This window comes from Barbus barbus (genome assembly GCF_936440315.1).
Source record: "Barbus barbus genome assembly, chromosome: 40".
Taxonomy (NCBI): Eukaryota; Metazoa; Chordata; class Actinopteri; order Cypriniformes; family Cyprinidae; genus Barbus; species Barbus barbus.
The window spans coordinates 11,478,940-11,501,177 of record NC_136718.1 but is presented as its reverse complement, the minus strand read 5'-3'; the positions used below and the strand labels follow the sequence as shown (position 1 = coordinate 11,501,177).

The 22,238-nt window shown below is 36.2% G+C and overlaps 4 protein-coding genes across 6 annotated transcripts in view; all 4 read left to right on the top strand.

Moving 5' to 3' along the window:
* LOC306859837 (SLIT-ROBO Rho GTPase-activating protein 3-like) overlaps window positions 1-4,474 on the top strand; it is a 44,714-nt gene extending 40,240 nt beyond the window's left edge. For both annotated transcript variants that reach the window (XR_013783333.1, XR_013783334.1), the window contains exon 25: window positions 4,446-4,474. The gene's annotated coding sequence lies outside the window, so the exon portion shown is untranslated. The remainder of the gene's footprint in view (window positions 1-4,445) is intronic.
* ikbkg (inhibitor of nuclear factor kappa B kinase regulatory subunit gamma) lies at window positions 206-9,863 on the top strand. Of its 2 annotated transcripts, none has more exons than XM_079401174.1 (14): window positions 206-465; window positions 1,735-1,922; window positions 2,007-2,299; window positions 2,386-2,457; window positions 2,669-2,848; window positions 3,433-3,494; window positions 6,140-6,242; window positions 6,361-6,476; window positions 6,560-6,712; window positions 6,817-6,907; window positions 7,459-7,602; window positions 7,714-7,850; window positions 8,911-8,984; window positions 9,162-9,838. In XM_079401174.1, the coding sequence occupies exons 2-14, from the start codon at window positions 1,739-1,741 to the stop codon at window positions 9,323-9,325; spliced, it is 1,773 nt and encodes a 590-aa protein (XP_079257300.1). In that variant the 5' UTR covers window positions 206-465; window positions 1,735-1,738; the 3' UTR covers window positions 9,326-9,838. The 2 variants fall into 2 exon arrangements, with proteins under 2 accessions (XP_079257300.1, XP_079257299.1); XM_079401173.1 differs by having other exon boundaries at window positions 221-496; window positions 9,162-9,863.
* Window positions 9,864-10,834: 971 nt separating this feature from the next.
* ssr4 (signal sequence receptor, delta) lies at window positions 10,835-13,016 on the top strand. Its single transcript, XM_079400966.1, has 6 exons — window positions 10,835-10,999; window positions 11,217-11,335; window positions 11,409-11,483; window positions 11,859-11,948; window positions 12,283-12,348; window positions 12,542-13,016. Exons 1-6 carry the CDS (start codon window positions 10,948-10,950, stop codon window positions 12,644-12,646), a joined length of 507 nt encoding a protein of 168 aa, XP_079257092.1. The 5' UTR covers window positions 10,835-10,947; the 3' UTR covers window positions 12,647-13,016.
* An 856-nt stretch (window positions 13,017-13,872) lies between these two features.
* sephs3 (selenophosphate synthetase 3) lies at window positions 13,873-20,460 on the top strand. Its single transcript, XM_079400500.1, has 8 exons — window positions 13,873-14,276; window positions 15,553-15,656; window positions 15,735-15,842; window positions 15,994-16,148; window positions 16,314-16,404; window positions 16,582-16,681; window positions 17,373-17,585; window positions 18,107-20,460. Exons 1-8 carry the CDS (start codon window positions 13,994-13,996, stop codon window positions 18,379-18,381), a joined length of 1,329 nt encoding a protein of 442 aa, XP_079256626.1. The 5' UTR covers window positions 13,873-13,993; the 3' UTR covers window positions 18,382-20,460.
* The last annotated feature ends 1,778 nt before the right edge of the window (window positions 20,461-22,238 follow it).

The following is a 22,238-nucleotide window of genomic DNA, read 5'->3' as shown; positions in this document are numbered from 1 at the left end:
TATAGGCCCCTTATTTCGTCATTGTTATGGTCTATAGGCTAGTTATTATTGTGTCAAAACAGAAATAATCAGCAGTAGTACTGGTTGTAAAAAGGAAAAAATATATATTGGTGGATTCTGTAATGTATTCTTAATAAAAAATATGCCAAAAATGACCTGAGGACATTAAAACACCGAAGTTCCTCGTGAATTTTTACTCTAATTTGTCTTCCCATAATTCCCCCAACCGGAAACGACGCACAGTGTGATGAAGAGCGGAAGTATCGAGGGGTATTTCCTCGACAGTCTGTACCTGTGCGAGCTTTTCTGGACATTTTAATTTAATTCACTTGATCAAACTCGTTTCTGACTTTCCAGCTCGGTGAGGCTGAAGATGTTTGCCGGCCTCAGCGTCTATGGTTGACTGTAAACCGGGCCGTGTTTCCTTGGCGGAAGACCGACAGACAGTGGATCTGTGTTAGCGCAGTTAGTTAAACACCGTGAACGGCTTAAAAAGGTAGTAATTCCCTTCCTATTACATCCTCCTATATATTTATCACATAACTAATATATGTCTAATGAATATGACTCGTGTTAGCGTGCGGTTTTGAATGTTTTAGGGTTTTAAATACGCTGATGCTAGTCGTGTCGTTAGCTCAGTAACTTACGTTGGTCAGAAACCTGTAAACAAAACATTGAATCTTGTTTTTCAGAAGATGTAAGAAGTTGTTTAAAATAAACGTGTCCATAAGAACTAAATATCAGCATTATATTATATTTAACGGTGTTTTTGAAGTGTGTGTTTGTCTTTTGAATCAACACCGCATTGAGAAACTATTTTTTGAAGGGAAAAGGATCAAAAAACGGAATGAAAAACTGTGTTTTGTGATTGGAGAGATTATTTAATTTTAGCTGAAGCGTTGTTAAGGGCAGAAATGTCAGTGAATCGCCCCATTTAGCCCTTGTTGTAAAGTGAAACCTTAATTAAAACCCTCAATTCATCCATTAGACTTTTAAACGTCATATGAGATTTTAAAATAACATAACTAATAATAAAATATAATCCAGCACTGAAAAAGACATAGAAATTAATAATATTGTTTAAAAAAATAAAATAAATAAGTTCATAATCGTTACTAGTAATGCTGTAAAATTTGTTAAAAGTAGTTAACTAACTGAAGAATATTTAATACTTTAGAATTTATTCATCCTACTTAGTTAAATTCAGCATTTACTTAAAAATATCAAAATCAACAGTTGTGCATGTTAATATTATTTAAAATGGACCTGAGCTGACATTGAAGTAACGCATAACAGTTGTATTCTTATTTCTTAATTACTCAGCTTTACAGCCTTTCATTCTCAAGTGAACTGTGTATAGACCAAAACAGATGACCATAAATTTGCCGTTTTTGATTGCACAAAGACTGTGCATAAACGTAATGGCACAAATGCAAATTCCTATCATAATATATTAAATGTATTTTCAACTTTTACTAATATGTTATTAAAATCAAACGTATCTGTTAATATCATTTAATGGACGTGAGCTAACATGAACTAGCAATGAATAGTTGTATTTTTATTAACTAACAAAGATTAATAATGTAAATGCACTTAATAAAGACTCATAGTTTGCCTGCACCAATCGCTATAAACCTATTCAATATGCTTATCCAGCAATCACTAACAACTATAAAATTCACTGAGTTTCTGAGCTCCAGATGTTGACTATTAGCTGGACTTCTCTCTCAGGATCATGGTCCAGCCGCAGCCGTCAGGTGGTTGTACTCTGCAGTGGGAGCTGACTGGAGAGGAGACTGTGGGTGCCAGGGGTCAAGGGTCACTGATGGCCAGTTCACAGGGGTCTATGGGGGTCCCTCCTGAATTAGCAGGAAATGAAGTGGTTCATAGACTCATAACAGATAATCATCAGCTACGAGGTGAGACTTGAGAGATTGTCTATGCCAGATTCATTGCCCATTGATAACATAAAAAATGCATAAACAACTCTAAACATTCCACAGAGGCTCTAAAGCGAAGCAATGATGCCCTCAAAGAAAGATGTGAAGAGATGGAGGGGTGGCAGAGGAAGTCGAGAGAGGAGCGTGAGTTCCTGAGCTGTAGATTTCAAGAGGCAAGAGATTTAGTGCAGCGACTGGCACAGGAAAACCAGAGCCTGCTGGGACAGCTCAACCACAGCATCAGTCAAACAGGGAGTCCAAGTGTTGGAATCTCTAAAGAGACTGGAAATCAAGGCCAGGACCAAGAGCTGAAGTGCACTAATGTAGAGAAGAATGTCCTCTTGGACTCACCAGAAGTAGGTTATTTTGTAAAGCATTTGGAACTTGCATAAAGTTGTCAGTTCGTTGAATTAAAGCTTCCCTTTATTGTTTCAATACGCAGGTATTAAATGAAGCAGCACTGACAGACCGAACTGAAGGAGACGCTGACAGACGCACAATGCCTCAAAGTTTGGTAATTTACCACAGATGTCAATATGTGAAATGTCTGTACAATAGAGCTTTATTAGCACTGAGTGCTAATCTGCTTTGACTTCTTTTGGGTGTGGTGTGTTTTATCCTCCTGGTTCACTGTGTTCAAGTACAATCCAAACATGGCTAAAGATTAAGTTGTTTCTTTTTGAAGTATTTGTGACTTCATCATTACAAATCTTTTTTCACTTCAGCCTGCTGAGGGCTCTAATGAATTTCTGAAGCTGCTGAAAAGCCACAAAGAGAAGCTGGAGGAAGGGATGAGGGCACTGAGGAGGAGGAATGAGGAGCTGGAGAAGGAGAGGGCAGACAATGAGAAAGAGAGAGAAAATCTCCTCGCCACTGTAGAGCAGTTACGCTCCAAACTCAGTCAGGTAGAGCATTTATGTTCCATTTGTTTATTGATACAATTAGATATATTATATGGGTAGTTCACAAATAAAATGTCCAACACCTTTTCACTTTTTCAATATTTTTACAATTCATCTTCAAGGTTTTTTTTTTTTTTTTTTTTTTTAAATAATTCTACAGTGTAATAGACTTCCAAGTAGTTGCTTAATTAATACAAGGTCATAATAAATGCATTTATAAAATTATACAAATCATTATTAAGATCAATTCTAAATTATATACACTGCTGTTTGGGCTCAGTAAGATTTATTTAATGTTTTGAAAGACGTCTCTTATGGTCACCAAGGCTTTTTTTATTTAATCAAGTATACAGTAATATTATTACAATTTTAAATAACCATTACTCGAGTATACAGTGTCACATGATTCTTCAGAAATAATTTTATTATGCTGATTTGGTGTTCAAGAAATATTACTTAATATTATCAGTAGTTGTGCAGTTTAATATTTTGAGACATTTGTTTCAGGATTCTTTAAATAGAAATGTGAAAACGGTATTTATATATCTATCTAACTTCTGCTAATTGATTAATCCTCTCTTTATTAGAATGGTGGTGTTACTGAAGAGTCAGTCCAGCAGGCATGTGCGCTCACCGTTCCTGCAGAAAGGTACTCTCAGATGTTCAGTTTATACTGCTTTCTCTCCCTGCAGGCTGTAAAAGCTGACAGCGATCCTCCCTCAGCTCTGCATGCTTGGATTGTATTGTAATAAATCTCAAAGTTCTTCGCTTGCTTTCTTTTAATGTGAATGGTTTGGAATCTCTCTTTTCTGTCTTCTGTTTTGATCCATGTGTTTGCTTAGCTCTCATTTGGCTAAACTAACTGAGCAGCTTCAGGCTACACAAGGCAGGTGAGGGGAACTATATCTCACTGTGTGTGTGCGCTCACGTGTCCTTCCTCTCATTGGTGTTGAAAGGACACTGTGTCTGTGACTGGAATGAGATGAATGCACCAGCATCATTGACATTTGACATTTCTCATTTAGACTACTGTTCAGAAGTTTGAACTACTCTTCAGAAGTCAGAAGTTTAAATAAAGAAATTAATGCTTTTATTCAGCAAGGACCCATTCAATTGTTTAAAAGTGGCAGTAAAGACATTTAGAATATTACAGAAGATTGTATGGACTTTCTATAAATTAACTTAAAATTTAAGAGAAAAGTTTTCAACTTTTTTCCCCACAAAAATATTAAGCAGCACAACTGTTTCTTGTGCACCAAATTAAGAATCACACTTAAGACTGGAGCGATGGCTGCTGAAAATTCAGGTTTGCCATCACAAATAAAATATCTTCAAATAGAAAAGAGTTATTTTAAATGGTAATATTTCACTATATCTCAGTTTTTACTTTGTTTTTGATCAAATAAATGCAGCCATGTTGAGCATAAGAGAGAGACACCTTTAAACACATTAGTGGTGTCAAATGATTAATTGCATCCAAAATAAAAGATTTTGTTTACATAATATGTGTGTATATGTAAGTGTGTGTGTGTATACGTGTGTGTATATGTGTGTGTGTGTGTATGTGTGTATGTATGTGTGTATATGTGTATAATATTAGTACTGTCAATCGATTAAAAAAATTAATCTTGTTGTGATTAATTTTTAATAATGATTAAATTAATAATAATGTGATTAATCACGATTAATCGCAAATTTAAAATACTAGGACTTAATGTGTTGAAATAAAGGAATGCATGACATAGGAATGATGTATGAATTTAATATTAACATAGGAATGAGACATAATCCTTATTAGCCATTATCAGCCTTTATACTGGCAATAAAACATTTACCAAGCCACATCGCTTCAATCCCAGTACACATTTACCCAACTATTATCAAAAGCATTTCTAAATAAATACAACAAAACATTTCTTGCCACTGTGCATGAAGTATTATGACAAAATGCATTATGAAGAAGAATTGGACCTGTTCTGCAGGTGCATTAGAGCTAACATTAGCATCATGCTACATAAGACAGTTTATGAGATTAATAGTACACTTTTACTCAGAACTCACTTTAACCCACCATCGAGTGTTTGTCATAACTTCCTTTTGTGATCACGTGTGTATATATAGGCTACACTTTGGGCGGCTGCGGTACATAAGTAGCCCAAAAACCGCAACCCACGGTTCAACCCAATGCGACTGTATTTTCAAAATAGCCCAATTGTGCGGGGAAACCGCAACCTTGGCAACACTGGTTCGTTGTACCCTTATCAAATATGAGTATATATATCTCTCTCTCTCTCGCGGATACTCGCCTTCTCTCTCCGCATTCGCTTCACTTTTGTCTAGCCTGGCGCCTTATAATCACACAATCCCTGCATCCCAATGTGCATAATATACACCTTATCTGCCCTAAATAGTATTGAAAATGACTACTATCACATAGAATTTAGGATGGATAGTGTGCACATTGGTACGCAGGCAATGATTACCTTCAGCGCTGCGATGACGGCAAAAAGTTGGGGTCAAACCTTATCAAACGATTAATTTGCATCAAAAAAAATATTAACGCGTTAATTTTTAGATTAATCACATGCGTTAACGCATTAACGTTGATAGCCCTAATATATATATACACACACATGCATGTATACATTTCAGAAAAATGTCGTTTATATATTAAATCAATTTATTTATAATATGAATTATATGAATATAAATATGGACATGTAAATACATGTATTTTCAAAATATATATTGTATGTGTGTATTTATATATGCATAATAAATATACACAGAACATACACATTTAATATGCAACCAAAAACCTTTATTTTGTATGCAATTAATTGCGATTAATCGTTTGACAGCGCTAAAACACATTAACTTTTTACTGAACACAAACTTTTGAACAGTAGTTTGTATATTTATTATTTTATTCATAGATTTTAGAAATAAAAATGTAATATAAAAGTATTTATTGCCATATGTTTTTTTAATGGAGTTAGTGTTAATGGACCGAAGTTCCTAGCATACACAATCTTCTTGTTGGCCAAAATTTGCATCTAGGCAAATTATAGGCAAGTATATTCAAGAAGCTAAAATATAAGGTAGTTTTGATTTAACATCTTGGTTGTTACGTATTCCCCACACTTCAATTTTTGTCTCTTTTTTTTCTTTTTAATTTGATGATTTGATAAAATGTAGAAACTGTACTGATAATAAGGAAGGAATTGGTGTGTTTGGTGGTGAACTGCAGTAAGATGGACGGTTAATCCTGTCTGTGTCTTTGCTGTGATGTAGGTACAGGGAGCTCCAGGAGAAGCTGGACTGTCTTCAGAAGAGCTCTGTTCAGAGAGACCGAAATGAGGCTCTACTCAAACAGAAGGAGAAGGACTTTGTTCAGGTACATAAATGCAGACATAACCTGTGATTCAGTATGCAAATGCCATTTCTTTCTATGCCGAGCTGTGGCAGCATTTGCAGTTGTGTTTTATGAGTGATCATCATCTTTGTGTTTGTAGCTGACAAAGGATAGTGAAGCTCTGAGAGCTCAGGTCACGTCCCTTCTTGGTGAGTTGAATGAACGACAAAATTGGCTGGAGAAAAGTGAAGCAGATCGACGAATTTCCGAGGATAAGTGAGTGAATCTCTTCGTCCTTGTGCATGGGTCTGTGTATGAGATTCGGCAGCTGTGTGTACATGACCTGCTTGATCTCCCAGGTTGGGCAAGAAGACCGAACGCCTGCAGACTTTAGAGAGAGACATGGACCAGCAGAAGAAGCAGCACAGTGTGACTGTGGACAATCTTTTACTGCAGACACAGAACCTAGAAACTGCACTGAAGAACGAGAGGCTCGTAATAGTGGAGGAGAGGTGAGTTTAGCTGGATGAAGAACCCCGTATCAAACGCAGCTTCCTTTTTTCATTGTTATGGTTGTAACAGTAGCTCACAATTCCTGTTGCTCTTCCTCATCTAGGAGGAAGCTGGCCCAGCTCCAGCATGCGTACACATGTTTGTTTCAGGATTATGACAAAAAACTAAAAAGTGAAAAGCAAGCCAATCAACGGGTAGGTAGCTGCTGTTTGTGATTTTTGTTTTTGGTTATTAAAACAATTTTCAACTTTGCTATTATAGTTTTTATTTGATTTTTTTGGGTATGTTTTTAATATTTTGCTTCATTTCTATTTCAGTTTTAGTTGTATTAATTGTAGTACTTGAACTTAATTTCAGTTAGATGACAGGGCAACATTTTGAATTTTTCATGCAAGTTTTATTTCCGATTTTTCAATTATCGAAAGCGATTTGTAATAGTTTTAGTTAACACTAACGCTGATATCGTGCAACCAACATACAAAAAAAAACATAATAGTAAATTTATATCAATATTAGATGTAAAATATTTTGAACTTGATTTAAACTACATTTTAAAATATTTTTTCTGTTCGTTATAGTCGACATGCTTATTAGTCATTGATCCAAGTCTTAATTTAAAGGCTACAAAACTAGTAAACTGTGACTGTTTGATGTTTGTGGTAGGCACTTTTGAAAATAGGTCAGTGCATGGTTTGCACTTTAAATTTGTTAACGGGAAGCATACATGTGGTAATTTCCATTTCAGAGTGGAGAGGCAGATACTTTAGCTAACAGGTTAGGAGAGGCTGAGAAAGCTCTGGCCCTGAAACAGGATCTCATCGATAAACTCAAGGAGGAAACGGAGCAGCTGAGAGCTGCTTTAGAGACCATACCAGTGCTGAACGCTCAGGTGAATGTAACACCTGCACACTCGTGTTACAGTGCTCTGCCCATAAATACATGTTCAGCATGCATGCTGCATATAATAACACAAACACAATCGCACATTTTATTTTTGCAGGCAGAAATCTATAAGATGGACTTCCTGGCTGAGAGGGAAGCCAGAGAGAAACTAAATCAAAAGAAGGAAGAGTTGCAGGAGGAGCTGAGTAAGGCACTAGTTGAGATAGACAGACTCAAGCAAGAAGGAACCTCAAGGTAGGAAAAGAGATGGACACAGTGACTACTATATGTGTTACTGAACGTTATTGGAGTTTTTTTTTTTTCCTTTTATTGATATCGGTCATATTGGATGTTCAGTTGCTAATTTCCTTTTATATTTACATTTAGATGACCTATTCTATCATATAATGTTATATATTAAATCAGAGTTGATCCGTAATCTGTATGGACCAGGTCAGTGGTTTGGCATGTGGCTTGCAGATTAATAGCAAAGTTTAACAACCATATGGTGAAAGTATATAATTTGCAAGGGTTTTTAAGTCTTTCCAAAATCAAACATTCAAGGGAAACCATTCAAGTGCAAGAAGATGCAAAAGAGAGTATTAAATCACCAAATTCTCTTTCACATCTTCATTGCTTGAACGGTCACACATACAAAATTCTCAAAATACCGTCTTGAGTATCCTCGTGAACACATATGGTTGTGATGTAATTAAGCGTAAACAGTTGAGAAGGAAATCATATGTGTATCATTATATTAGTTCATAAAGCCACAGCAGCCTAATTTATATGCTGCTGTCTGTGTTGTTAATGGTAATACAAAAAAATAAATAAAGAGAAAATCACTCCCTGCTCTTGACCGAATCAGTTTAGTAGCTTTAACAAAGATGAATCTGTATTTAATTTATACTATGCAGTGTTTTTATATTTTAATCTGAATACCGCTCTTAGACAGCTAAACTTTTTTGCTGATCTGAAAAATGATACGATACATCACTCAAAAACTGTAATATTATCACCCCATTAACTAACACTAACTTTAATCTTCAGCAGATCTCAAAATGAATATTCATTTTTTTATACTGTACACTATTAATGGTTTTTAATTTTGTTTTGTTTTTTAAACCAAAAAGTAGCTAAATTGTGTTATTATAATATTTATATTAGTAATGTCAATTGAACATTTAAATTGAATCAGATGGTATGCCAGTGAATTGATTAAATTAAATTGAAATGAATTGTGTTGAATGAATATATATGAATATTTGCTTATAAAAGCCTCCAAGAGTTACATGTGAATGTTGTTTCCTCACAGAGCTCGCATTGAAGAGATGCAACAGAGACATTTGGAGGATTACAGGCCTCGCCCACACCCACCTCCTCCAGCCGGTAAAACTCCTCATTCAGAGTCTGCATCAACATGCACTTTCTTTCCTTTGTTTTTAATATAATTGTTGTTAGTTTCATTGACTATATGGCAAATGCAAACAGTTATGTCTTATAGCATATTATATTGATCTTTACTGAACATGTTTGGGGTCTCAATTTGAATTTCTGCTTTTGAAGCACCTTTCGCAGGAGCAGCCATGTTCAATCCAGCCCAACCTCCATCTGCACGCAGAAGAGACGAAGATCAAGACGGGCTGCCTGATTACTGCTGTCCCAAATGCATGTACAAGGCTCCAGACATGGACACCCTGCAGATTCACGTCATGGACTGTATACAGTGAGAGGAAGAGATGTTCAGGTGATCTCTTGACACCTGAGTGAACTATAACAACAACAAAAATACAAGAAGTGAAAATCAAAAACATGCTTGAAACAAGAACACGAGACCCATCTAAGGACTTTGAACATTTAATCCTGCTGCAGATTGACTTGAAGTAGACAGATAGCAGATGTTTTTATCATGTGGCTATAGAGCAGCCACCATGTTTTCTGTACACTTGGTGTGTGTATCTCTTTACAAAAAAGCTTATCTGTACTGCCTTTCTGTGACAGCATAATGTAATGTATTGCACGTTTGAATGTTTGCGTCTGCTTTACGTCTGCACACATCTGACAGTGACGATGTTTCCTGTATACCTGTGGTATTTGTTTCTCTGGATGTACCCACTCTTGAGGATTCATGCCCGCCTGTGTTAATATTGTGTATTATCAGTCAGTGAATATGAAAAAACCACAAGAACTTTGTACAGACTATTGTTATGGAGAGATTTAAAGAAATAAAAGTATGAATAAGAATACTTTTTCTTTTGTCAAGCACATACTGTGTGTGCAGCAGAAGACTTTGTGTACTTACAAATCACATTTATGAAAAACCTCAAAAGTAGCTGAATAAGGCATTAGTCAAGGTTTTATGAAAATAATAATCTTATTTTAACCAAAATATATTTTTTTTTTTTGGTTTTGGTCAATTTTGGATATTTAACTCTCCACAAGATAATCTTTAAAAATAAGTTAAAAACTATGAACTATAATTTTTTGCAAATCTCAAAATATAAATTTTTATTTCATTAATTATTTTATATTATTATAATAATATTAAGTGTCAATTAAAAATTTCAGTTGAATTATATGCTGATTAACTGATGAAATTAAATCCTATTTAATCACATATATACTAATATTTGCAAATAAAACTAATCGTTGCAATAGATATAAATGGCAAACCAAATGAAATTTACTTTTTTGCATTTTATGAATTTGCACAAGCAAAACATTTAAGTTTTAATATCTATATTGATTGAATTTTAAATATTTATTACATTGCAATAATGCTACAATGCATAATACATTTACTAAAAAAATCTCCTTGACCAGTTGGTTAAAAGTATTAATGATGGGATGTGGAAAATCATAATGCAGATGTGGCAATCATTACCAATTAGAAAATGTATCTTAAAATTTCTGCAACCTTCCCGGAGATTACAGCTACTTTGGGAGTGTCTTCCCAACTTTTTAAATAGTTTCTACAGCAGTGGTTCTCATGCTTTTTTACTTCAAGACCCCTCATTTTCCAACTCTTGTTATTTGGTTTAATAGGGAGAAAGAATATTCATAGGAAAAACTATTTGATGTATTTTTTTTTTAGCATTTTAAGTGTGATTATTTAGATGTATTATTAATAATATTAAATAATCGCTTGACATCTCTTGGAAGGTCTCCTGCAGGTTGTGAGCCTCTGCTCTGCAGCACCGGCGGCTTTCAGCAGAGGCGCTCGCGCTCTCATACACGCCGCTCTTCCGTTGAGGTGACGTGTCTGTCTGCACTTCATTGGGTGAGCGCGAGCGCTGCTCTTTTCCCTCAGGTTTGACTGAGCGAAGGTGGATTCGGCTGCCCAGGGATCAACATGATACGAGTTATAACAGCGATTTTGGCTCTTTGTCTGAGCCTTTGTGCAGGTAGTTTTCAATTAATGTTTCATATACAACATAATTCATTCACGGCTTTCAATCTTTTCGCTAATCGCCAGACAGGCTAACATCGAGATGTCTCAAGCTAACGTTGAATTAGTTCCGTTTTATCACAGTCATCTATTACAAACCTTAATAATGTAATTAATTCAGGGACCAAACTTTTATTGGTGATTGTAGTGTGACCGGTGTTTTCTCTCCTCAGCTGAGACTTGCACGGACCCAGTCATTACTCCGTCTTCATACACGACGACAGACGCGCTCATCTCCTCCGAGACCGTGTTCATCGTTGAGTTGAGCCTGGCCTGTGCAAACGGAGCTCAGGTGAGTGGACTAACGTATTCACGCTTTATTGGTACAGAAGTGTGGACTGACCAGAGACTTGTTTTGTTTTTAGAGTGTCGCTCTGTATGCAGACGTCAATGGCAAGCAGTTTCCTGTGACCAGAGGCCAAGATGTTGGCAAATACCAGGTAAAGTTACACAGGATTTAAAGGCATAGTTACACACTTTTTTTTTTGTCAGAATTTGTTCCCCTTCCACTTGTTCCAAACCTGTATGAGCTGCTTTGGTCTGCTGAACACAAAATAATACATTTTGAAGAATGTTGGTAACCAAACTGTTGACTTCAATAGTATTTTTTTCGATAACAGTCACCCTCAGCTGTATGGGTACCGACATTCTGCAAAATAACTTTTGAAATTGATACAGATTTGGAACAACTTTAGGGTGAGTTAAATGACAGTTTTTTTTCATTTTTATGTGAACTCTCCCTTTATGGTGTTCTAACAAAGCCATACGTGTAAGATACTTCAACATATGTGACAAACTGATTTATTTTTGTCCAGGTCTCATGGAGTGTGCCTCATAAGCAGGCCAGCTCAGGCACATATCAGGTCAAATTCTTTGACGAGGAGTCTTACAGCACTCTAAGAAAGGTTGGTAAATTTAAGGAATGATTGGGGTAATTCCCTCATAAATTAAAGTTCTGTCATCATTTGCTCACCCACGTGTCATTCCAAACCTACATGACTTGCTTCTGTGAAGCATAAAAGAAGATATTATGAAGAATGCCTTAAATTAATAAGCACCAATACAGTTTGGTTACCAGTATTCTTAAAAATAGTTTTTTGGGTTCTGCGTAAGAAAGAAATGAGTACATGTTTGGGTGAGTAAATAATCATAGTTTTAATTTTTGGGTGAAATATTCATTTAACATACATGATGGGACTGTATATTCAGCGGTGCTCATAAAAATGTTAATGCTTTCAGGCTCAGAGAAACAATGAAGATGTTGATGCCATCAAGCCATTGTTCTCTGTCAATGTGGATCACAGGGTAAATATGCATATTAATATTCATTGTCAACAATCGCCTTATCTGTGTAATGATTAGGGCTAAGAAAAACCTGTAAACCTATATTAACAAAAATATACATCCATATTGGATTGTGTTGCTACTACTTGTTTACTTTCTATGATTTTGTATTTGTCTCTGTATGTTTATTAATCAGTGTATTTATGAATTGCAGGGTGCATGGAATGGTCCTTGGGTGTCCACGGAGGTCTTGGCTGCTCTGATTTGCATTGTGCTCTACTATCTTGCCTACAGCACCAAAAGTGCAATCCAGGCTTGAGATGAGAAGAAAAGTCCATTTTCCACCACACTGTTCAAACTGGTCTTGAGGCATTCCCTATTCTGACATTTAATATGCAGATTTTAGTACCATGGACACCTTGGCTAAAACACGAGACTGGTTTGTTGTAGAGCTTGGGATAAAATATCAATATGGACATTATAACAGCAAAAGTTGGCGTTGTTCATTTTTTTTAAACTCAAATTAAAGAGAAATTTTTAATTTGTGCTATTAATATTAAAGCTCAGAAAGACCAAGACTGAGGTGATTTATCTGTGACTTATCATCATAGTCCAGTTCTCAATTGTGAAGTGTTCCAAATATCAATGAAATTCATTGACTATGGGAATAAACAATTTTCTCAAAAGTTTTCCTGACTCATTTTTTTTATAAAAGAGCTTGTATAATTAACCACTCTACCCCGTTAACATTGTGATAAAACATTTATATACACACACATATATAGATATGTGTGTGTGTGTATACACATACAATTTTTAGTGCTGTCAAATGATTAATTGTGATTAATTGCATCCAAAATAAGTTTTTGTTTTCATATATATTTTTAAGAAAAAGATGTTATGTTTATATCTTAAATATATTTATATACTATATAATTTATATGAATATAAATATATACACGCAAGTACGTGTACAAATTTTCTAAATATATGCTGTATGTGTGTATCTTTATATATACATAAATATACACAGTACACGCATGTAAGTACACACAACTTTTATGGATGCGATTAATCGTTTGACAGCACTAAGTTTTATACGTATAATATATTGTTCGCAAAAACATACATTTAAGTAATTATTTGCAGTAATTCATATATATATATATATGTGTTTTTTGTTTGGAGGAAGCAGATGTATCTGGGATTGTCAGTATATTTGCATGAATATACAATCGTCTGATGCACCTTTTCAGAACCACAATAGGCGGAGCTCACGAGAGCAGACTATACGATGCTTATTTTTGAGGGGGATACATTGTGACCAGTCAAATGCAAAACATCCTAGACATAGTTAAATTTGGTGCCAGTTCAATTTTCCTACACTTTCTCTACCGGTTTGAGTATTCTGGCAGTAATCTGTCTGACTGTCAGCGATGAATTGTCTAACTAGTGTCATGAGGTGACTCTACACTCTCCTCTTCAGGGTGAGATGGTTCAGTCCGCTAGCGAGCCGCGTCCACATTCGTTTCTGTGACCAAGCGTGCAGATAAAACACGCTCTCTTGATTCTGCCAGCCATTTATCCCGTCAAACGACTCACCCTTCCCTTTCATTTCCCCGTGTTTCACTATCTGAATGAGGAGTAAATTACATTCACTGTAGCCATGTCAGTTTCTGAGCCAGCGTCAGTGGACTCTGGCGGAGCGGGAGGGTACGGAGCCTTTTACCCGGCTGGATACCAGGCGTTAAACCCGGAGGAGCACGGCCTAGACCGCGGCTTCCGACTCACGGCCTTCTCCGATCTGAAGGGATGAGGGTGTAAAGTCCCGCAGGAGACTCTGCTCAAACTCCTGCAGGGACTAGAGCCGGACGGCGGCTCGGGGACGGATGTTGGAGACGAGACCGCTGAATTCGGACTTGTTTCAGTTGCTCAGGGTCCTCGACTAGGTAAAGTATGACTGACCTGTCCCGCTCACACCATCGCTGCTGTCAAACAACGAGCGCTGCTCCGTGAACCTCTCGTTCTTTTGAATCGGATCTTTTTCACGAATCTGTTGAACAGTTTAGAAAATCCAGCAAACAATGGGTTTGCTTTTACTGATAGTAAGTGCATTTAGAGTGAACCAAGAATTTGAGTGATACGGCGAAAATTAGCCAAAAGCAACATTTGTATGAATAAAACATACTGGAAATATATTTTGGACTTGATTATAGGATATAATTTCCCAATAAAAGGTAAAATTAATAATAAAATAGTTACAACAAACACACTGGTTCATAGGAAAAAAAAAACATTAGTAAGCAGTAATATGTTCATTACTTATGGTTTTATTGTGATCTTTAAAAAATCACTGAGTCGGTATTGTGAACCGGTTCATGGAAACGAACTGTTCAAAAGAATCGAGTCGCGGAAATGAGTCAGACTTTCCATCATCACCAATAGCGAAAGCGCTCATGTTATCTGACAGCAGGTTACCAACCGGGGGCCTGTTTCATAAAACAAGTTTACCAAATAAGCCAGGTTTATTTCAGTTATTCTGACTTTGTCAGTTGATTTGGTTCAAAATAAGTCAGACTAATTGAAATAAGCCTGGTTTATATGGTTGTTTTATGAAACTTTTTTTATAAAAAAAATTATGAACTTGTTTTATGAAACAGGCCCAAGTTTTGCAAATAAATCTTTGCTTATTACAACGTTTTTGTTGTAAAGTTGGCAAAATAGAAACAAACCGTTTTGTTTCCTGCATCGGTCCTTTAAAATACCCTGATTAACCTGACTATATAATGAATATATTAATATATACATTTTTTACTATAGACGTTATTCAGCATGCAATATGTTCTCATATATTTATGTATAACAAAGTACCGTTGTTTTCATGTTATTCATAAGTCTCAGTCGGGAAAGATCACAGAACATCTGTGTTGGTAGAACTCTTTGTTTAACCTTTGGCTTATCCTGTTAATTAAAAACTTCTAGGAAGTATAATGCAATCATTTGAAAGAGATGTGAACTATGGACCCAGGCTATAAATGAATGCTTTCCACTGCAAAATGGATCATAAGTAAACCTACAAAAATGCTTAATACTGTTGCCATCTGAATGGTTTTATAAGGATTTAAGTACCTATATTATATGATTAGTCAAAGCTTCTTTAAATATGCATGCACACTTTGCATGAAATTAGAGGGTGAAAAATAATATCTCTGTTTGTTCCTGCAGGTATTGGAATGGACTCGTGTGTGATCCCTCTGAGGCATGGAGGTCTTTCCCTGGTCCAAACCACAGATTTCTTCTATCCTTTAGTGGAGGATCCTTACATGATGGTGAGTGATCTCTTAATATTTTAGAAATTTTAGCATGGAACTTACAAATAAGCGGGACTCCCATCCATTCTTTTACAGGGACGAATTGCTTGTGCAAATGTTCTGAGTGATCTGTATGCCATGGGCATCACAGAGTGTGACAACATGCTCATGCTTCTCAGCATCAGTCAGAAGATGAATGAGAAGGTGAGCTGGGATCTCTGCGTTCATTTTCTATAATTTTTGTTTTCAATTTTTTTACGTTTCGTTAATGTTTTCTAAGTATTGGTTTTTGCAAATTCAGGATGCTGAGTGTGAAATGGTTAATTTTCTTTGTACTGTGCTATTGTTCTCTCAGGAGAGAGATCAGGTGATTCCTTTAATGATGAAGGGCTTCCGTGATGCGGCAGAGGAGGCTGGGACTTCGGTAACCGGGGGACAAACAGTCATCAATCCCTGGATCATCATCGGGGGTGTTGCTTCTGTGGTGTGCCAACCCAATGATTTCATCATGTGAGAGTCTCTGTCTGCTCTCTCGTGAATCAAAGGACTGTGTGTCTACACTTGCTTCAGATGTTTCTTAATGGATATTTCCATAATTATCAAAGTGAATATCCATTGTGTGACACTTCACAGTTTTAGTATTGTAAATGCTCACATGTATGTTTATGTTTGCAGGCCTGACAGTGCTGTACCTGGAGATGTGTTAGTTCTGACTAAACCTCTGGGAACTCAAGTAGCCGTGAATGCCCATCAGTGGCTGGAAATAGTGAGTACCGCTGTGTATTAGCCTTAAATATGACGTACATCTTTGGAATGATTGCTTATCTGTTTTTTCCCCTGTTTTGGAGACGTTATGAAGAGATAAATCCACATGTACCACATCTCTGTATTCTCATTTCATTTCTATCTGTATCTCTTTTACCTTTATGCTTCATTTATTTAGCCTGAGAAGTGGAACAAGATAAAGTTGGTGATTTCCAGGGAGGAGGTGGAGCAAGCTTATCAGGAGGCTATGCTCAATATGGCCACCCTCAATCGCACTGGTATGTCATTGCATAAGCATTCTTAGCGTGGATTAATTTTAACAGTATGTCCAATATTCGGTACACACACAACCTAGTTTCGCAACTTTATAGTATTTCAAATGGCCTATATGTTTACTTTTCAAATGGTGAGGGGAAAAAAAGGGAAATCAATTATAGGTAATTCTTTATTTTAAGGACCAATTCGCACTATTAACTTGTTGCTTATTAGCATGCATATTATTAGCATATTGGCTATTTATTAGTATTAATAAAGCACATACTAATGCCTTTTCCCGCATGACCATATTTTGTATCCTTTAATCCACCCCATAATCTTAACAACTACCTTATTAACTATTTATAAGCAGCAAATTAGAAGTTTGTTCCTTGAAAACGCTTAATAGTGAATATGTGTTCCCTATTCTAAATTGTTACCATTTTTTTTTAAAAGACCCCTTTAGGTATATACACTATCTTTCAAAGGTTTGGATAATAATAATAATTTCATTACCGTTTTTACTGTATTTTTGAACAATAAGTGCAGCACTGGTGAGCATAAGCATTTTCAAAAATGCAGTGTTCAAAGTTTTAGTTTTAGTTTAGTTTTAACTTTTAGTTTTAGTTTTTTTTTTTTTTTTTTTTTTTTTTTAGCCAAAAACCAGTTTTATATTGTTTTCCAAATATTTTTTTGTTTTCTTTCTCTCTCCAGCTGCTGCCTTAATGCACAAATTTAATGCACACGCTGCCACAGACATCACAGGCTTTGGGATCATAGGTCACGCACGGAATCTTGCCCAGCAGCAGAAAAATGATGTTGCCTTTGTCATTCACAACCTTCCTATTATCTCCAAAATGGCCGCAATCAGCAAGGCTGGTGGCAACCTGTTTGGGCTTTTGCAGGGCACCTCTTCTGAAACATCGGGTGAGAGTCACAGCTCAATGCACAAACACAATTGTGAACCAATAATGATTGTTATAACTTTGAAATTACACTGAAACCTGAAGTGCCTTAACATAATCAGTTTTGGATTTTTTCATAAATGAAGATTGTCACTTCAAATATTTTAACAAAAAGCCCTACTCATTCGTCAGTCTCCCTGCATCATCCCAACTGACAATCTGAAAAGTTAACTATTAATAGTAATAAATGAACCATAAATTAAAGGAAATACATTTACACTGAACAGCCTAAATATATTAATATACAGTGGACTAACAATATCAATTCTCGCATTTGTTTTATACATTTTTTTTTAATAAAAATAAAAATAAATATACACATTATATTCAAGATCCTCCACAGGTTTTGTGGTATTAACATTAATCAATTCATGAAATTAATCAATTAATCAAATTTTTAATTCCTGAATATGGTCACTCCAGGTCTGTAGAGATTTCTCCAAGCTCTTGGGTAGATAAAAGTCTTTTTCCTGCCTCTCTCAGGTGGTCTGTTGATCTGCTTGCCGCGGGAACAGGCAGCCCGCTTTTGTGCCGAGATGAAATCCAGTCGTGTGGGTTTATCGGGAGCTGTGGGGCAGGACGGAGGGGCGGGCGATGGGCAACAGGCTTGGATCATTGGCATCGTGGAGAAGGGCAATCGTTGTGCCCGCATCATTGACAAACCTCGGATCATAGAGGTCCCGTACCGTGGCTCTGTGGTCAGCGCACAGGAGGGGAGCAACAATAATGCCAGTCCTCCTGAGGTGCAGCTGACCTAACAACTCCACAGCGCCACGAGGCTCTCTCACTGATCATGTCCTGAGTGAGCTTGATAGATTTGTGTTTGTGTGGTCATAACAGACATGGAGTTTGTGTGAAGGACAGAGTATGTGTGGTTACTCCTGCTGTCCATTTCCTCCCCCTGTTCAACCAAAGGGTTGAGAGCAACAGACCAAAAATGTTTTGATTTACCTGGTGGGAGATGGAATGGACAACAAGCAAACATTTTCGTCTCTCATTCTCCAACTCATTCTTTCAAACACACACACACCTCCACTTTGTTTCCCTTTTTTGCCAATTGAGCAGTTTTTCAATGTTTTCAGCTGTTATTTAAAAGAATAGTTCACCCAAACAACACCCAAGCTGAGTGATTTACCCTCATGTTGCTGAAAACCTGTATGCTGCTACATATTACTTTTAAAAAATTTTGTGGATCACCGGCTGCAGTTTTCTATACAACTGATTTGTATAGAACCAAACTTTTTTTTTTCTTGTTTTAAATTTAAACTTTTTTTCCAGAAAACAGACAGAAATCTTATCTTTATGCTTTTGAAGTAAATGTTAAATGATATTTTTACTGGAATGGAAAAAAATACTGAGGAAGAAAGTCACGTTTTGCTCTCAGCAGACAAAATTAGTTAAAATTTGTGATCTGTCAACTTGAGCAGCAGATCCCTGAATAAGTGAATAATTATGGTTACAAGGAAAAGTGCTCAATTTTCATTTCATGTTCCTCTGAAAAAATAACAACACATGAGGTTAGAATAATAAGTTGAGTGAAGTTGAGTAAATAATAAAATGTAAATTTTTGGGTGAACTATCCTTTTCTCTAGAAAATGTTTGACCAAAAACATTTTAGGGGACTTTTTTTTTTCCGTTAATAGGTTTAAACTTTATCCAGAGCTTAATTCTTTCTGCTTTATGAGGTGGTGGCTTTGGGACCTCACACTAAAATGAAGCCAGGCTTACTAAGAAAACATTCCAATGAGTTCCTGATCAATCAAACGCTTTGAATAGCAATGAACCTAAAATGACAATCAAAAGTATTTTCTTTTAAGCCATCTGATAGATGTCGTCGCTGGGGACACTGTCACACCAATGTGTCCTGAATAATCATAATCGTTTGTTTAATTGATATTTATTGGTACAATCAATATTGAATTTGTGTCAAAGATTTAAATGCAATTATCCAAATTCCAAGTGTTTTTTTTAGTCTATGCTGATCTTGTACAGTCCACAGGTTTAAATGTTCCACCTGTTTTAATAGGACATCCTTGTAACATTGACATATGCCTGGTAAAATTAGCTTAATGTTCTTTCTTGTGGTTTGTTTTCCTGAATAGAGTGACCTTACACTGGTTAGATTAGGTTAGACTAGTTCTTCATTCATTAGAATACATACAACATGTGTCATGGTTTTAGGGGCAGCAGTTAATTCTGAATGATTGTGTTGAGACATATGGATGATGTGCATCGTAAACTCTTTTTCTTCTCTCTCATTCAGTCTGAGTAGCAGAAGATAAGGTAGTCTGGTTCTCTCCCTTGTATTTGAGAAAGGGTTGAGCAGCTTTCTCTGGTCCAGCGGGTGAACCCAGAATGCCTGTTGTGCCAACTGAATGGCTGGGACAGAACAGCAGTGTCCACAGTCCTCTTTATGACACCTCTCTCTCTAACCCCAGCTTATGGGACGGGTGAGGTTGATGTTAGATAGGAAGGGATAGGCTGATCTGCCATGTTCATTCACTTGCCGCTGGTTTTGTCATTGCAGTTTTCATCCAAAATAAACCTGTAATTTCTCTAAACTGGCTCTATTGTTCATTGAAGCTTTGTTGAAGATTGTTTGATGGTCTCTGTTGTTGAGAGTCTAGCTGTGTTGCACATGGTTCGCCACAGTGTGTCAGCAGAGTGCAACATTGTAAGAAGGAAGCAGTTCTGTTCTCTTTATGCATTGGCTGCATAACATCATGCTGCTTTAGTTTACCTCTTTTGAACCTCAGATGCAGTAATTGACAGCTAAATTGAGTGCATGATAAACATAGCATTTTTTGAGCATATGACAATTGGTTTTTGAGAAAAGGGAAAGCTGAAAAAGAATGAATGAACAGTGGTCATAAATGTGCCTGATCAGAAACAGATTTTTTCATCTTCTGCCAATGGACAGATGTAGGCTGAAGCATTTATAATTTTTTGTAAAATTCAAGATAAGAAGGAAGGTTTGTCATATCACTTTTCAACTTGTATATTAAATGTTTAGTACTGGAGAATTTGTTTTTGTCACCTCATGCACTCTAGCTCAGAAAACCTTTTAGAGCTACATGTCTCCAAATATCTAGCCAGCTTTATGTATCCATAAAGAGTAGAAAAAAGTCTTGATTTTAATTTTGTCATCTCTCCCTCAGAATAATAAGAGTCTGTTCCATTGCCCCAGCGTATGAGCGCAATATGAGAATATATAGGAATTTGTGCAGGCGGAATTGTTCCATCTCTACGCCGTCCTTGTTTTCACCTTTAGGTTTTGTTCTTTTCTTCTTGTTCTCCTTTTAGATTCTCCTTGCCTGAATCTGCTATTAGACCATTATAGACCATCATCTGTCTTTTTATTGACCTAAAACATTTTGTTTACCAGTTCCTCTCCCCTCCATCATCTGGTTTGTTTTTGATTAGCCGAGGAAGAGATTCATAACTGCGCATTGTGTGCATATTTAGTTGTTCTCTCTCACACTCCGAAACCCCCTTTTTCTCTTTCATAATGTCCTTTTTGGTGCAGAGTCTGATCTCAGTGAGGAAATAGTTTAACAGCTTGTAATTCCACTCATTTTCTGTTCACGGAGCCTGACACCATGCCCAGTCTAAACCTGTTCAGCAGAACCCTTGGTGGACCAGTTGTGCATTAATGCTCCCTGTACAGATTATTGTGTGTTTGTGTTTAATACCACATAAGGGTCATTGCCATCACTGATTATTACATTTCTATGTGTTGATTAGGGCTGGTATATTGATTTTGAAAGCTCCCCTGCTGTTGAATCCATGCCATCGCTGCTAAATCTTTAAAGCCACACATCAAAACAAATATTATTTTACCAGAGTTGAGTTAGCACAGTGCACTACAAAATAATGGCAAGAAACATCTTACAGTTGGACGTGAAAACAAACAAGTGTATTTGGATTAACACGACTCTTTATAAGCTTGATCATTTTACAAAATTTAAAACATACATGATTCATGAATAGTCATTTAAAAACATGTTTCAAAATTGACACAAAAAGCCAAAATGGAGATAGTCAACATTTTTATCATGATTATAAATGTATATCTCTTAATTCTGATTTTTTAATCTCATAATTCTGACTTTTTATCTCCTAATTATTATTTACTAAAGCATTCTAATGAGCTGGTTCTCATAAATAGTTCATACTTTCAAGTAACCAGTTCAGTGCTGAGCTTTATCATTTAAATCATTAGCAGAAAGATTGGGTCTTACGTCAGCAAAGTGTACTTTACATCTACTATACAAATGAATCAAACTCAAATCAAAATGTGTACCCAGTCATGGATATAGAGATCAGTATTTTTGTTTGCAGTTAAAATTTGATTTAAGTGTGTGAGCTGGCAATCTGTTGTACAAGCAATAACAATATGTCATATGAGCTGGAGTAAAGTGGGATAACAGATATTGGTTTGTGAGTTCAGTATGGAGAGCATGAGCCCCAAAGTGTCTGCATAAGATACTGCCTCTGATGTTAAGTGCGTTTTTGCAGCCAAACTCCAAGAATACCCTTTGCAGCTGTTCTCAGATCTCCGATTCTAGACATGAAGAGTGGTGTAAAAGATTCATCTTTTTTTGTCTTGTTGAGA